General features: G+C 38.5%; 1 protein-coding gene across 2 annotated transcripts in view; it reads left to right on the top strand.

The window, feature by feature from the left end:
* Positions 1-13993, top strand: part of PCSK5 (proprotein convertase subtilisin/kexin type 5) — a 383530-nt gene that overhangs the window by 64335 nt on the left and 305202 nt on the right. For both annotated transcript variants that reach the window (XM_081151682.1, XM_081151681.1), the window contains exon 3: positions 13587-13700. In XM_081151682.1, the coding sequence (XP_081007808.1) occupies positions 13587-13700 (114 nt within the window). The remainder of the gene's footprint in view (positions 1-13586; positions 13701-13993) is intronic.

The raw sequence follows: 13993 nt of genomic DNA, 5'->3' as shown, positions 1-13993 counted from the left end.
AGTAACTTGTCTGAGGTTAGCCTGCTTTTCAGCAGATGAGCAAGAATTCCCAAACACACGTTCTTTGGACTCCAGAAACCAACTGTTAATCAGTAACCATCATGTCTTCCTTTGTCTCATCTTGTCAATTCAATCTAACTCAGAGCAGCTGAGTAAACTAAGAATTTTGGCTCAATGAGTCAGTTTTTTTCTTTATTCCTTTTTTTTTTTTTTTTTTTTAATTTGGGAAATTTGCAGGCCTTGAACTTTATGTGCTCTTAAATTACAAGTCAGAAGGTGCCCTTGAGGGAAAAAGGATTTCTGTCATCACTGCCAAGGCTGTGCTAAGAATCCTTTTCTTGATTCAGATTTTATTTTTCACTCATCAGACAGTTCTCCTGCAATTTGTAGACTGAGTCTCTTACCCTTTTAAAGATGCTTTCAGCTGGTAACTGAGAACCTCCGCAGAACTCCTGGAAAAAAGCTCCAGTGTTATGCTATTTTCTATCCTACGTTTTTCCTCCTTCCCTCACCTTTTCACCCAATAAAGCATATAGTATAGTAAAATGATCGGCTCTGAATATTCTCCAGGCATAGAAATGTTTGATGTGGAGAAGAAATATGGGCTCCCCAACTCACTTCATCAGCTGAGAAGACCTTTCAGAAGGCAGCTGCTGTGCTCTATAGAAAGAAACATGGACATGGGTTTCCTTGATCAGGATTCTTGTTCCACACCCCTTACTGTCCTGTGACTTGACAAAGTCACTTGACCTCACTGTGCCTCAGGCTTCCCCACTGGAAAAAAAATATCTTTTCATGAGACAGTTTGGTGGCATTAAAGAAACAGTAGGTAGCCCTTGCTGGTTTGGCCCAGTGGTTAGAGCATTGGCCCAAGAACTGAAGGGTCTTGAATTAGATTATGGCCAAGGGCACAGTGCATGTGGGAGGCAACCAATCAATGAGTCTCACATCCAGATTTCTCTCTCCACTCTCTCTGAAAAGCAATGGAAATATAAACAATAGGTAGATTTTATTTTGTGCAAACCATGAAAAAGAAATCTAATAGTTGTACTTTCAAAATCATTATAACCAGTGATTTTTCTCCGCGTTGGAAATCAGAGTACCAGCAAAACCCACCATCACTTATGTGATTCATTCCTGGGCTCAGCAACAATGACTTCATTGGTCTTTTGGTCTATCCTGAGCCTAACCCCAGAGGCTCCTGTCTGAAAATATCATAAGATTATTTCCCCCTCTCTCTGGAGACTGAGAACTCCTGAGCTGCTAGAGCTTGCTTTTTTGCTCTCCCTTACATACTTGGCTGAAAATCGGCTGGACTACCAATTATTCCTTTACTGAAAGTAGCGAATTCAGTCATTGATTTTGTAAATTCTTACTGGGTGCCTGCTCCAGACAAGGCACATTATGGCTGCCGTGGGGACCAGAGAAAGTCGGAGACGTGGCCCAAGCCCTCCTACACTAAACCTTCATGAAATCCAGGCATAATCTTCCAACTCTCTCTAGCCTGAAGTTTATTTTCATCCCTCCTTACCTAGATTCTGAGATATTATCCTGAGCGAGCCTGTAAGGAGTGTACTCAGCAGGTGTTGCTGTTTGAACGGCCCTTTCCAAGTAGCCAGGACTCAGTAGGGTTGCTGGGAGCCGTGGGCCAGGCCAGCTGTCCCTCCAGCGCTGAGCCCCAATGCGCCAGAGTGGAGCTCACTGGAGGAGGTGGGGCACATGGAGAGAATTGTGTGTGTGTGTGTGTGTGTCCCCCCCCGGGTGTGGTAAATGCATCACATTTTCATGAACATTGATACAACAGACTCCGGAGTAAGCTGTCCAAACACAGTGTGAACGAAGGAAGCTTGGTGGGGCAGAGATGCAGCTTCTGGGTCTTCCACTGAGAATGTGTCAGATTCAATGACAGTGATGAAAACGTGTTTTCTCCCTCCTTCCCTGAGCCTCAGCCCCAGGGCTCCTGTAATTGACTGCGGTGGGTATGAATTGTGAGTTCAGGGAGAGGGAGGCCCAGTGGAGTGACTTGGCACTCCTGTGTGTGACATGAAGACCGCCAGGGAGCCAGGGGCCCGGTGCTGCCTTTGGGAGGGCAGGCGATGTCCCAGTCCCAGCCGGGGCTCTCGTGCATCAGGCCCTGCTCCAGATTTTTATGCGCTTTGACCTGCAGGTTTTGTCAAGTACCACCTTGCTGGAAACCTGAGCAGTGGTTTCTGAGGTGAGGGAACAGCACTGAAATTGAGAAAACATTTGGTTTGCTTCAGGCAACTGGATTTAGGTGAGAAAATGCCAACCCCCTTTGCTGTTGGCCCACAGATTTTGGACAGTATTTTTTGCTGAGGCTGAAATGTGTGCTCTTCCCCTACGCTGACCAAAGTAGCTGTTTGCAAAATATTTTAAAGGACGATGATGGTGTTTAAGAGCTGCCACAATTCCAGTGTTTTCGTTGCAAAACACCCCTACCCTCCCTGCCAAGCACAAGGTTAGAGGTCAGGAAAAAACAGGGATATAATGGAAACTCAACTCAGACCCTCTCCAAAGGCCCACCTTTTGCATTTCTCTCTGCTACTTCTTCCCACCAGTGGCTTCATACAACTTGCTTTGGATTTTGCACTCATTTTAGTTTTAAAAATGTAGGTTAGCCACAAAAGTACATAGAACACATGTGCAGACTTCATGACGTTTGCCCCCAAAGTTGCACACTTATCTTCTAGCAATAGGAGGAAGAAAAGACATTGATTTTTAACCCAACCTCATTTGATAGAGCTGGAGCTCACCAACAGAACAATCGGTAGTGTCTTGATTTCCCAGATTTGAAATCTTGACAATGAAGAGACTTAAAGATGCTCAAAAGATTAAAAACTAAAGCTGCTAGGGTATTGAGAATGCCTTACACTCAAAAGACAATGAAATGGATGAAACAAAACTTTGGGTATCCAATTCTGAATTTATGTACTCACCCCCCCCTTCCAAATTTTCCAATTTGATCAAAATCATAGCAGTAGGGTCCATGGAAATTTTGAAACAAAAACCATTGCCATTTATGTTTAAGTAGCTAGAAGAATAAGACAATATCTGCAGTGGAGCTGAATTAGTCACTGGGGAAGAGAGTTTCTCCCCATACAACTCTAGCTTTCGTGATCGCTGCTTGTGAGCCATGGAACTAAGCAGTATGTTGTGTTAAGAAGCTGATATTTAGGGGATCACCCCATGTCCAGTGGCTGGAGAAATAATGAGAACGATTGCCCTTTCCTTTGCCAGCATTTGCCTCTTTTTATATTAACCTCAGCTGAATTGAACAATTTCCCCACTCTGTACAAAATAATGCCTGTCTTTGTATTCGCTTGCTATGCAACTTGAGGGCATCCAATTTTTGCAGCTACAAATCTAGGACTATCTTGAATGATTTATACGCAGAGTTGCAGGATTTGGTCCAAAAGAACCAAAATCCATTAAGGGATTAACACTTTGTTTTAAGGGAAAATGGTCATTCTTGCAGATATCTAAAACTTCAACTATACTAAGGGCAGAATGAGATCCAACTTATATTTACTCGAAAGGTTGGATGGATTTTATTAATTTCATTGCCTTGGCTTTCAAATTGCTTAGGGGATGGTTATTCAAAAGCAAACACATACAGAATAAAGTCATGCCGTTGTGTTTTCCGTGCAGTGATAATCTTGATCCTAGAGTGAAGCTGGAGGGAATTACGTGCCATCCTAATTTAATCCCCGCATTAAGGTTGTGTTTAATCAAAAGTGTGAGTTTAACCCCAGGTGGCATTCAGACAGGAGAATTAGTTTTAGGTACTTTAGAATTCCATTTCCTCTTTATACTTTTAATCAATCAAAATTGTTTTCAAATTTTCTCTCATTGCTTAAATTCATTGTCCTGAAGTTGAAAATAGAGGAACCTACAATCCAAGTTAGAAAATGCAAGATTCTTTGGATGTAATCTTGCCATTCAACAGGTATCTAATGAGTTTATATCACTGGCTTTTCCTTTTAATGCCCCTGCTCCATGTGCTGAGTGCATCAGTGTGTGTGCACATACAAACACACACACACACGCACACTTTTTTTTAAACAAAAATTGAATTATGTTTTTGCCACTGGAAGGCACTTTGGCATGGCTAGGCATAGGGAGCTATATTTTTTCCAGAGGACGAATTAAACTTGTCTAAAAGACAGATCTATCAATCACATTTGAGCAAATATAAAAAGTGTCTTGTCTTCAAGGGACTTTGAGAAAGTTTAGGGAGTGAGACATCAATGGGAAAATGAATCTAAAATATTTTGAGATTATTTTTCCTGGAAAGATAAAGGTAAAGAAAAAAAATTATCACAGAAAGTCAGGAAAAAAACTGTTGCTTATGGGTGTTATTACTGGTGTCCAGGATGGGCCAAGTCTTAAATTTAAAAGTTTAAAAATAAGTTTTCTTTAAAAAAAAAAAAGTGCCCTAACATTTTTTTTCTTATCATTTTAGCCCCCTTTCCTGCTTAGATTTGAATTGGTTTCCAGTCATTTCCTTGCTCTTTGTATTCCTCCCTCCACATCTGCTTTTAAAATCATACTTCTGCTGTGTGCTGTGCCTGTGGACTAGTCGTTGACCACTTAAATGTTGGAGGTGCTCTTTGTTTGGCTGGGAGAATGCAGCACTGAGCACTGTGGGATTCTGTGACTTTATTTAACCCTGGGACCTTGCAGTTTATGAGATGAGTGCTGGCATCTGCAGTAGTATCCCAGGTTCTTGACCCATGTCAACCACTACTTCATCCTTCTGTGTTTATCCATTTTAATTGTAGACTCTGTCTTTTGTTGTTTCTCAGGTTTAGACTGGTAAGGTGGAGGAAATGACCCCATCTCAAAAGAAAAATCTGTACAGCAATAGGTTTAAAGTGGTGGTGGGGGGGTTGTCAGAGAAGGGTTTCGTGATACATTAAAAATATGGAATTATAGGTAGAATGAACACATCTTTCATTAATACATCTGTCGCTAGAAATGTAATCAACCTTGTGCTACTCTCTTTCTGTTGTTGAAATACAAAATATTTCATTATAACTGGTGGGATTAGCATCTACCCTTTTTTTGCATCCTCTCCTATTTAAAATTTCCTGTTTTTGTTTTAATAACTAGAAAACTTAGACATGCCTACTAAATGTATTAATGCAGTGTAAAAATATTGTTCACCTATACCTATTTATTATGGGCCTACTGCCAAGCTTTGCCCTCGGTACCGGGAATACTAAAACCTAGTTTCTTTCTTCCACGGAAGTAGGAAGAAACATGCAATTAGAACACAAGATACCAAGTCCTGCAGGAGTCTGCACTTGTAGAGCACATTATATTTTGAGCTTCACAACAATAATGTCATTTTACAGATGAGAATGTAGGATGCCAAGACTTACATGATTTGCCCAAAGTGGCCAGGCTCGTGATTGGTGGCATTCTACCAAGAACGCAGGGAGTGTGCTTTCCCATTTCATTATTCTGCACTGCCTACCTGAGGCATAGTCTAGCCCAGCTCAATCCCTTTACATGTATAAAGAACACACTCTAAATATTCTTGCATATAACTCTAGAAATAACTACAGTTGACCCTTTTTAAAAATTTATTGAATTTAATGGGTGACATTGGTTAATAAAATACTGATTTCAGGTGTACAATTCTATAATACATCATCTGTGTATTATATTGTGTATTTACCACCCAAAGTCAAGTCTCCTTCCATCACCATTTATCACCCCTTTACCCTCTTCTTATAGTTGACTCTTGAACTGACACCCCTTGCACAGCTGAAAATCTGCATTTAACTTTTGACTTTCCAAAAATTTAACAACTAATAGCCTACTGTTGACTGCAAGTCTTGCTGACATGAACAGTTGACTAACACATATCTTGTATATTATATTTATTATATACTATATTCTTACTATAAAGTAAGCTAGGGAAAAGAAAATTATTAAGAAAATCATAAGAAAAAATACTTTTAGAGAATTTTACTCTATTGATATTGTAAATTTATGTCATCTGTTTACAAAATGAATTGTTTGTCAGTATTGTTTTAAATGATACAAAACACTGTAGATGTTATACGCACTACTAACACTGGACATCTGAAATGAAAAGATAATGTAAAAATAAATTTACATTTATTTGCAGTTATAATGATTCATGCATTGATAATGAAGAAGCAGCACTATGATTACTGTATAGTAGCCTAATGTGATTGATAGGATTGCTTCGTGGTAGTAAGGGAATCTCAAAAAATTTTTCCAAGATACTTATTGAAAAAAATTCACATATAAGTGGACCCATGCAGTTCAAACCTATGTTGTTCAAGAGTCATTTGCACCTTACTTTTTAAATATAACCTAACATCCAAATTGCTTTGCAAGATTTGTCCAGCAACAGATATATATCTTTTTTCCATGGAGTTGAAGTGATTGACATGTCCGTGATCTCAGGGTTAAGTAATTATGTCTCCTGATTCCCAGTACTGTGTTCTATACCTGCTGCTAATTAGCATTTTAGGTCCTACCCTTTCCTTATGCTTGAATGTTTCATATTTGGGGCCTTTCTACCCAGAAGTCATTTTATATTTTCTCTGCTGTTTAGATGACATTGAAACTGTGATTTTTACTATATAATTGAAAGGACAGAATCTTCGTCAAAGCCTCGACTGTACTAGTTTATAGTGGCTAGCATCACAAGGGTGCCGTCCCTAAATCTGGCAAGAGAGTCCCTATGCTTTAGAGGACTTTGTACAGCCTTCTTTCAGCTGGGTTTGTCCCCAGCATCTGGAGTTGGTAACAAGCACACCCTGAACTTGCGTCCCCTTCTAGATCATATTCCCAGTAGCCAGGAGCCCAGAATTAGTTGACCAGATGTCTGAGAATCTGCTTCCTTTTGTGTGAGTCTCTTTCTTCATTGATCCGCTGCAGGGTCAGATGCCCTCCTCATATACCCACCCCTAGGCCCTGAGGGGTTACCCTGGGCACCTGTGGTCCAGGGTTGAACTACAGATAAAAATAAAGATGTGGGCATTCTCGGGCTTTCACGTTAGCTACCCTTGTTGCCTATAAAATATTTCTTTTGAGACATTCACGCAGCGGGTTCCTTATTATTCAGGATTCTATTAAAATAACACATCTTTCAAAGAGGCCTTTCTTGATCACCTTATTTAAAATAGTCTACTCCTCTATAATCACTCCTGATCTCCTTATGTTATTTACTTTTTACATCATTTAACACTATGAAAGTCTATTATATAATCTTGTATTTATTTACATGTTTATGGTCTAGCTCCCACTAGAATAGAAACTGCCTGAAGGCAGGAAATTTGTTTATTTTTTTATTTTATTTTTTTAATCCTCGCCCTAGGATATGTTTTTATTGGTTTTGGGGTGAGAGAGGAAGGGAGGTGGAGACACACACACACACACACACACACACACACACACACACACAGACATCGATGTAAGAGTGAAACATGGATCGATTGCCTCCTTACATGCCCTGACCAGGGATTGAACCCACAGCCTGGGTATGTGCCCTGACCAGAAATTGAATCCAACACCTTTCGGTGTATGGGAGGATGCTCCAACCAATTGAGCCACACTGGCCAGGCCAGGGAATTAGTTCTTTTGTTTGTATTCTGCAGCATCCAGAACAGTCTTCCACATAGTAGGTACTCAATATAATTTTTTTGGAGTGAAGAGAGAAATGAAAGAAAGGTCCTTGAGGGTGGGGAATACATTTTACTGCTTTAATTGAATGTAACCATTTATTTTTCCCTTTTATGTGTCATCTTATTAGAAGTGGGGAACAAAACAGGCAACAAATTAGGAAATTAAAGTTTTAGAAGCATGCAGAGAACAGTGGAATAGCTTAAGGGGAGAAATATGACTTTAATTCTCTGAAAGTAAGTAATACAGTTAGAACAATAATGCTATGAGTTTCTCACTAAACAGAGTAACACAAGATTAAGATTAAATAGCACATTTCTAAAATTTTGGTTCTCTTGGAGAAAGCCAGCTAATTATAAAATTGTATGGCAGTTGAAGCTTTTTACATTGGCATGAATTGTCTTCTGTTTTACTGTCCCCAATGTACATGCGGTATTTATTTCAAAACTTTCTTCTCAGTAACCTTTCAAAACTTATATGATTTCTCATATTCCTGATGAGACGACCATCTAAGATAAGCCTCTGATGTTTTCAGTCATTAAATAGGATCCAGTGTCCATCTTAAACAAATAGAGTGAAAATTCTCCATCGAATGAAAAGTAGTGCCCATTTGTTCATAAGTAGCTTTCTATGCATAACCCAGGGACACAGACAGTAGGGTGGGGAAGGCCTGGGGAGGGTGTCAGTGTGGGAAAGAACCTGGATATCTGTAATACTTTCAACAGTAAAGATAAATTAAAAATAAATAAATAAATAAAAGAAACAGAATTCAGACAATTATGGTTTTATTTCCTTAAAAAGAGTGCCTCAGATAAAATAGAGGGACTCAAATCAAATAACAATGCCAGTATTTACTAACTCACTAAGTACCAGTTTCTAGCTGGAGCCAGATGTCAAAGGAATACTCTTACCTAAATACATACTCTTAGTAGATTCTCTGATTTTTTTCACTCATTGACTTTGATTTCTTGACCAGAATTTTAGAAAACATTTGGGCCATGTTGGCTTCAGATTTTAGGGCTCGGGAGCAGCTTGTGGGTACTTAATTGTCTTCACCATCCTTTTGTCTTCCATAACAAAAAGTACATGGCCATTATACACTGAAGTTGTACTTTTTTAAAATCAAGGCCACTCTATTTTGTTTTCAGGAAGAAAATAGAGGGAGAAATCTCTTCACGCTCTTTTCCCCCATTTTGTCAAAGCTAATAAAATTTTTAAAAAACACAGAATCTCATATATTTTATTTTCTGGCAACAGCCTCATTCAAATCATGAAAGGAGTAGTATAATTTACTACCTTCCCTTTCAAATATTAATCTTACTTCTTCACAGAATGACTTAAGATCATTTATCAACTGGAGCACCTACCCCACCTCTCTATTGCATTTCACATAAACTTTTTATTCTTGGTCAAATCACAGAAGAGGCTATATAGATAAAATTTCAAAGTTAGATGAGAAAGCATGTTTAGTCTGTCTTCTTTCATTTTAGAGATAAAAGAGGCCCACAAAGATTTTACAAGGTCACACAGGTGGCTGGTGGCAAATCCAAAATGATAAACCACGTTCCCCAAATTCCAGCCACTTCTTGTTATTTATCCATCTTTTCTCAATAATTGTTTTACTAGAACATAATATAAAACAATTTTTACACAGTATATTTCTCATTATTGCTTTTTAAAAGATATGTTGTAATGTAGGCATTTGGTCACATTTGAAATCATGGGATTATATGATAGTAATCAATTGATTTAGGGTGGCACCCTTCTTTAGATACTTTGGGTCTGTTTTTTACTTTCTGTTGCATTCCATTGATGTATCTGTAGATACTCGCTACCGGGATATATTTTCATCATTAGCTTTGGTATATTTTAACATCTAAAAAGCTGATTCCTCTTCACTGTGGGACACATTTTTAAAGTAATACCATATGTATGTTTTTTAAATTTCAGCTTTGCTGAGGCATAATTGACATATAAAGTTGTAAGATAAAAGTGTACATCATGGTAATTTGTATATACACACACATGAAAAAATTCCCCCATCTACTTAATTAGCATATTCATCACCTCACATGTTTATCTGTGTGTGTGTATGTGAGAACATATTTGTTTTACTCTCAGCATGTTTCACTTCTGCGGCACAGTGTTATCAACTATAGTCGCCGTGTTTCACATTAGAGCCTCAGAACTCACTCATCTTTAGCTGAACATCTGTACCCTCTTACCAGCCTCTCCCGGGGGCCCCCAGCCCCCAGCCCCTGGCTACTACTTTTCTATTCTCTGTTTCCATGAGTTTTTTTAGTGATACCATGCAGTATTTGTCTTTCTCATGATACCATATTATGTTTTCCATTTATATTTATGTAATAACTTACAGAATGTATATTCGTATGATTACATTTTTTCCCTATTGCTGACAAATTGCCTTCCCCAGGCATATGGTATCAGAAAGCTGGTAAATTCCAAAATAATGAATTATAAGTTCCACTGAGATTGTGGGGGTAGATCTCCTAATTATCAGTTAATATGTTTTTCTTGACAAGTGAAATCTGATGAAAGGGAACATCTTTAGCAAAGACTCTGAAGAGGAGAAGGCCCGATGTTCACTTGGACTGTGTAGGGAGGAGGGAGAGCTCTGTGAATAAAGGGAGAGAATGTCCTTAACACCCTGGAGCACACGTATGTTGAAATTAACGGACGGTACACTGAAGATTTTAAGCTCATGTGGTTTTTATACTCCAGGTTAACTGCAGTTTCATAATATATAGGAAGTAGCACTCTTAGAAGTTAAACCAGTGTGGGAAAGCCCACTGTTTTTTAATTCTGGACTGACCATAGTTTTATGAAAATGAATTTCTAAGTGTCTTTTCTTTGCGTTGGGCTTCTTGGCAAGAAATGAAATCTGTATAACGCATTACTTCTGAGCTTTTTCTTCAAGGGCTCAAGGACAGACATATGGATACTAGTTTAAAAATATAAATATGGTCTTTCCAGTCATAGAAGTCTTCCGATCCAAGAGGTGCTTTTCCCACTTTCCAAAAATTGTAGGGCTATATCTGCATACTCATAAAGCACCAAGGCAAAATACATGGTATCTGACTCTAAAAAAATCCCCACTGTACTTTTCTCGAGTATTGCAGCCCTGTGATCAGACAGAGTGACTTATAGTCAAATCTAGATGCCAAGTCGCTGTACCACCTTCTAGCCACCAAGCCCTGTAAATAAGCGTTTTTGTTTGGTAAAATTACAGAAGAGACACTGTTTGGTAAGATATTTTGTTCTATTTTAGTACCTATAGTTCATCTAGGCAAGTGGCTGTCTCCTGGTTTTCTCACATACTTACATGTACCATTCATCTGTGTGTGTGGGCGGGGGGCGGGGAGGTACAGGGCGAAGTGGGTTGTAGAAGCCTCATGGTAGGAACTGTTATCCACACCCACCTCAGTACTGACCTGTCCTTTTCTCTAGTAATCTCTTTACTGAGTCCGCACTGGGGGAGATTTGACACTTTCTGGTTTATGGACACATATATGTTGGCAGTTCGGAATTTATGGAGGTTCTGTTAGGAAAGGCCACTGCCAATGAAGGATTAGTTTCCAAAGAATTCTCTCTAAACAGACCTGTAGCCACCTTTTACCAAGCGTGCAAAGAGGAAATCGTTCAGTCTTGTTGAAATAAGACTTATACACAGTAACCTAAGGATTGCAAATGTAATTTGCATAGTCAAAATGTTCATAAATGGTCCAATTCATGCAGTAATAGAGCCTGCACCAGATGGCAGTCATAGTGGTAATTTCAAGCGGAGAGTTGTGGAGTACCTGCTAAATATTCCTTGGTAAAATGTTAAGTCCTTCAAAGGCAAAGACTGTTCTTCCTCATCTTCATATTCCCAGCACAGTGTCTGTGATAGAATTGGCACTTACGCTATTTTGGATGAATAAATGAGTGAATGAAACTCATTCCATAGAAAGATTGAAATCAAGAAATTAAAATATTTCCTGGAAATAGAAAAGTATATACATGCCCAAGCTTGCTGTTCCACTTTGATTGAGAAGGAAATTGATTTGTTTCCTGTATTTTTAAAAACACAGTTACTTAAAATGTATTCTCTCTATTAAAAATAAATTTACACACATTTTTAATGGCACATTAGTTTCGATGTAATGTCTAAAAAGTAGTCTCTGCGATTAAAGAAAAAACAAGATTTCTCTTAGCTTCCCTGACAACCAATGTCCATTAGTTTGAAGAAATAATATGTGTGTGTATGTATGTGTGTGTTGGGGGGGATGTTGGAGGGGTGTAGAATGATTCGGTGCCAGAGAGTCACTTGGTCTAAATTAATTAAAACATGATCAGAAAAACTTATTTTTCCAGGTATTACTTTTCACTTATTGGCTTTTTTCCTGTACAAATTTTGCTTAAATTACCTATCAGAGCAGGCACATACTTGAGGCTTAGCTGTGATCCTAATCATAAAGAGATTGGATATTTATTTAGGAGGCCACGTGATTCAGTTTGCTTTGTTAGTGATGTTAGGAATTTATTATTTAAACTCATCTTGCATACCAATATTCCTGTTGAATATATTTCCCAATATGAGAGTCATAGAAATTGATTAGTTTGGCTTTTAGCCTTTTCTATCTTATCTACAGCTGTGCACTTTGAATTTGTTAATCAGCATTTTAGTATCCCTTCTCCTCCAATAATCTTTAATCAAGTAGGCAAGAGAGGTTTTGAAATCTTTACTGAATGCATGGGTATGGAGTCACAGTAGTGGACTACAGAGTACCCCGCATCCTCCCAGTTTTTAATTCCTTTGTGAAGAGTAGGGATAAACGGTGGAACAGAATATGTTAGAGTATTGTGACTAGATTAGCTAGGGCATTCTACATTTTTTATTGACACAACATTTGCGATGTTCCATTCAAAATGAAACATGCTTATTTTTATGTTGACATAATGATTACCTATTTTTAAAAATACCTCCATTCATACCTCTGCCATTTAGATCATAATCCTGTATTAAGCTCAAAGTTCCAAGTGCTTTGTTTAAGCAAAGGTTGCAGTGAAATATTAAGTCTTTCTCAAATGTGGTAGATTTGAATTGAATTTTAGAGCCAGTAAGGATCCTATAGCTCAGGAAATTGAGTGACTGCTCCAGTATTTTGCCAGAGACAGGTCCAGGGCTTTAGTTTTCAGATTCTACAAAATGGTGCTTTTCCACCACACTATGTTGTAGAAAGCCATTTTTTGAAAATTGATGATCCTAGAGCATTTGATCCCAGGGTGACTTTTAAATTTGATGTTTAACCCTAGAACATTTAAAATTTTTGATGTATAGCATAAGGCAAGGATCATAAAATGTGGCCTGTGGGCCTGATCTGGCCAGCCTGCCTCCTGTTTTTGTGTATAAAGTTTTATTGGGAGCACAGTCATTCCCATACATTTATATGCCTATGGTGCTACGATGTCAGAATGAGTAGTTGCAACAGAGATCATATGACCTGCAAAGCCTAAAATATTTATTATCTGGACCTTTATAGGAAAAATTTGCTGACATTTAGATAAGGTAAGAATGAAAAAATTATCTTAAAAATTGACACTATCAATTCACAATAAATTGTGAATGGAGTATGCTTTGTGAAAAGACTAAAAGGTTAGCATATTATTGAGAGAGATGAATGATCTGTCATAAAAGATAAAAAAGCCAACCTGCATATAATAAATAAAACAGAACTAGATTTTTAGAGCATCTCTGAGCCCCTGGACTCAAAGACCTAAGTTGCCAGAATGAAGCCTGTGACTTAAACGGAGTTGACTCAAGGTGGGAAATGCTGTCACTTACGCTTGTGCTAACCTGATGGAACTGAACATTCACCAGATGTCCTTCTTCTTGGCAGGTGGAGTGGATCCAACAGCAAGTGGTGAAAAAACGGACCAAGAGGGATTACGACTTCAGTCATGCCCAGTCTACTTACTTCAATGATCCCAAGTGGCCAAGCATGTGGTATATGGTAAGCTCGCCTGGCCTGGGCTAGTGTTATCCAGTTTTGTACTGATGCAGGGAGCATCCACTGGGACTAGAAGGATAGAAAAACAGTGTGCAGGGACTTTTTTCCTATTTCAAGAAGTCACCATTTGACATTGGCAGATGGCTTGTGATATTTTCTGGATCTTTTTTGAACTTGGCTCTTTGGTTTTAAGGAGAAAGTGAAGTGAGTTCTGATTCATAGAATTTCTGTTTGAGAACTTCCTCTGTGGAGTAGCTTTTTAAGATTTGGCTAGAGGATGAAAAATGTACTAAAGT

This window comes from Miniopterus schreibersii (genome assembly GCF_964146895.1).
Source record: "Miniopterus schreibersii genome assembly, chromosome: 11".
Taxonomy (NCBI): domain Eukaryota; kingdom Metazoa; phylum Chordata; class Mammalia; order Chiroptera; family Miniopteridae; genus Miniopterus; species Miniopterus schreibersii.
This window is presented reverse-complemented; position numbering and strand designations above follow the sequence as displayed.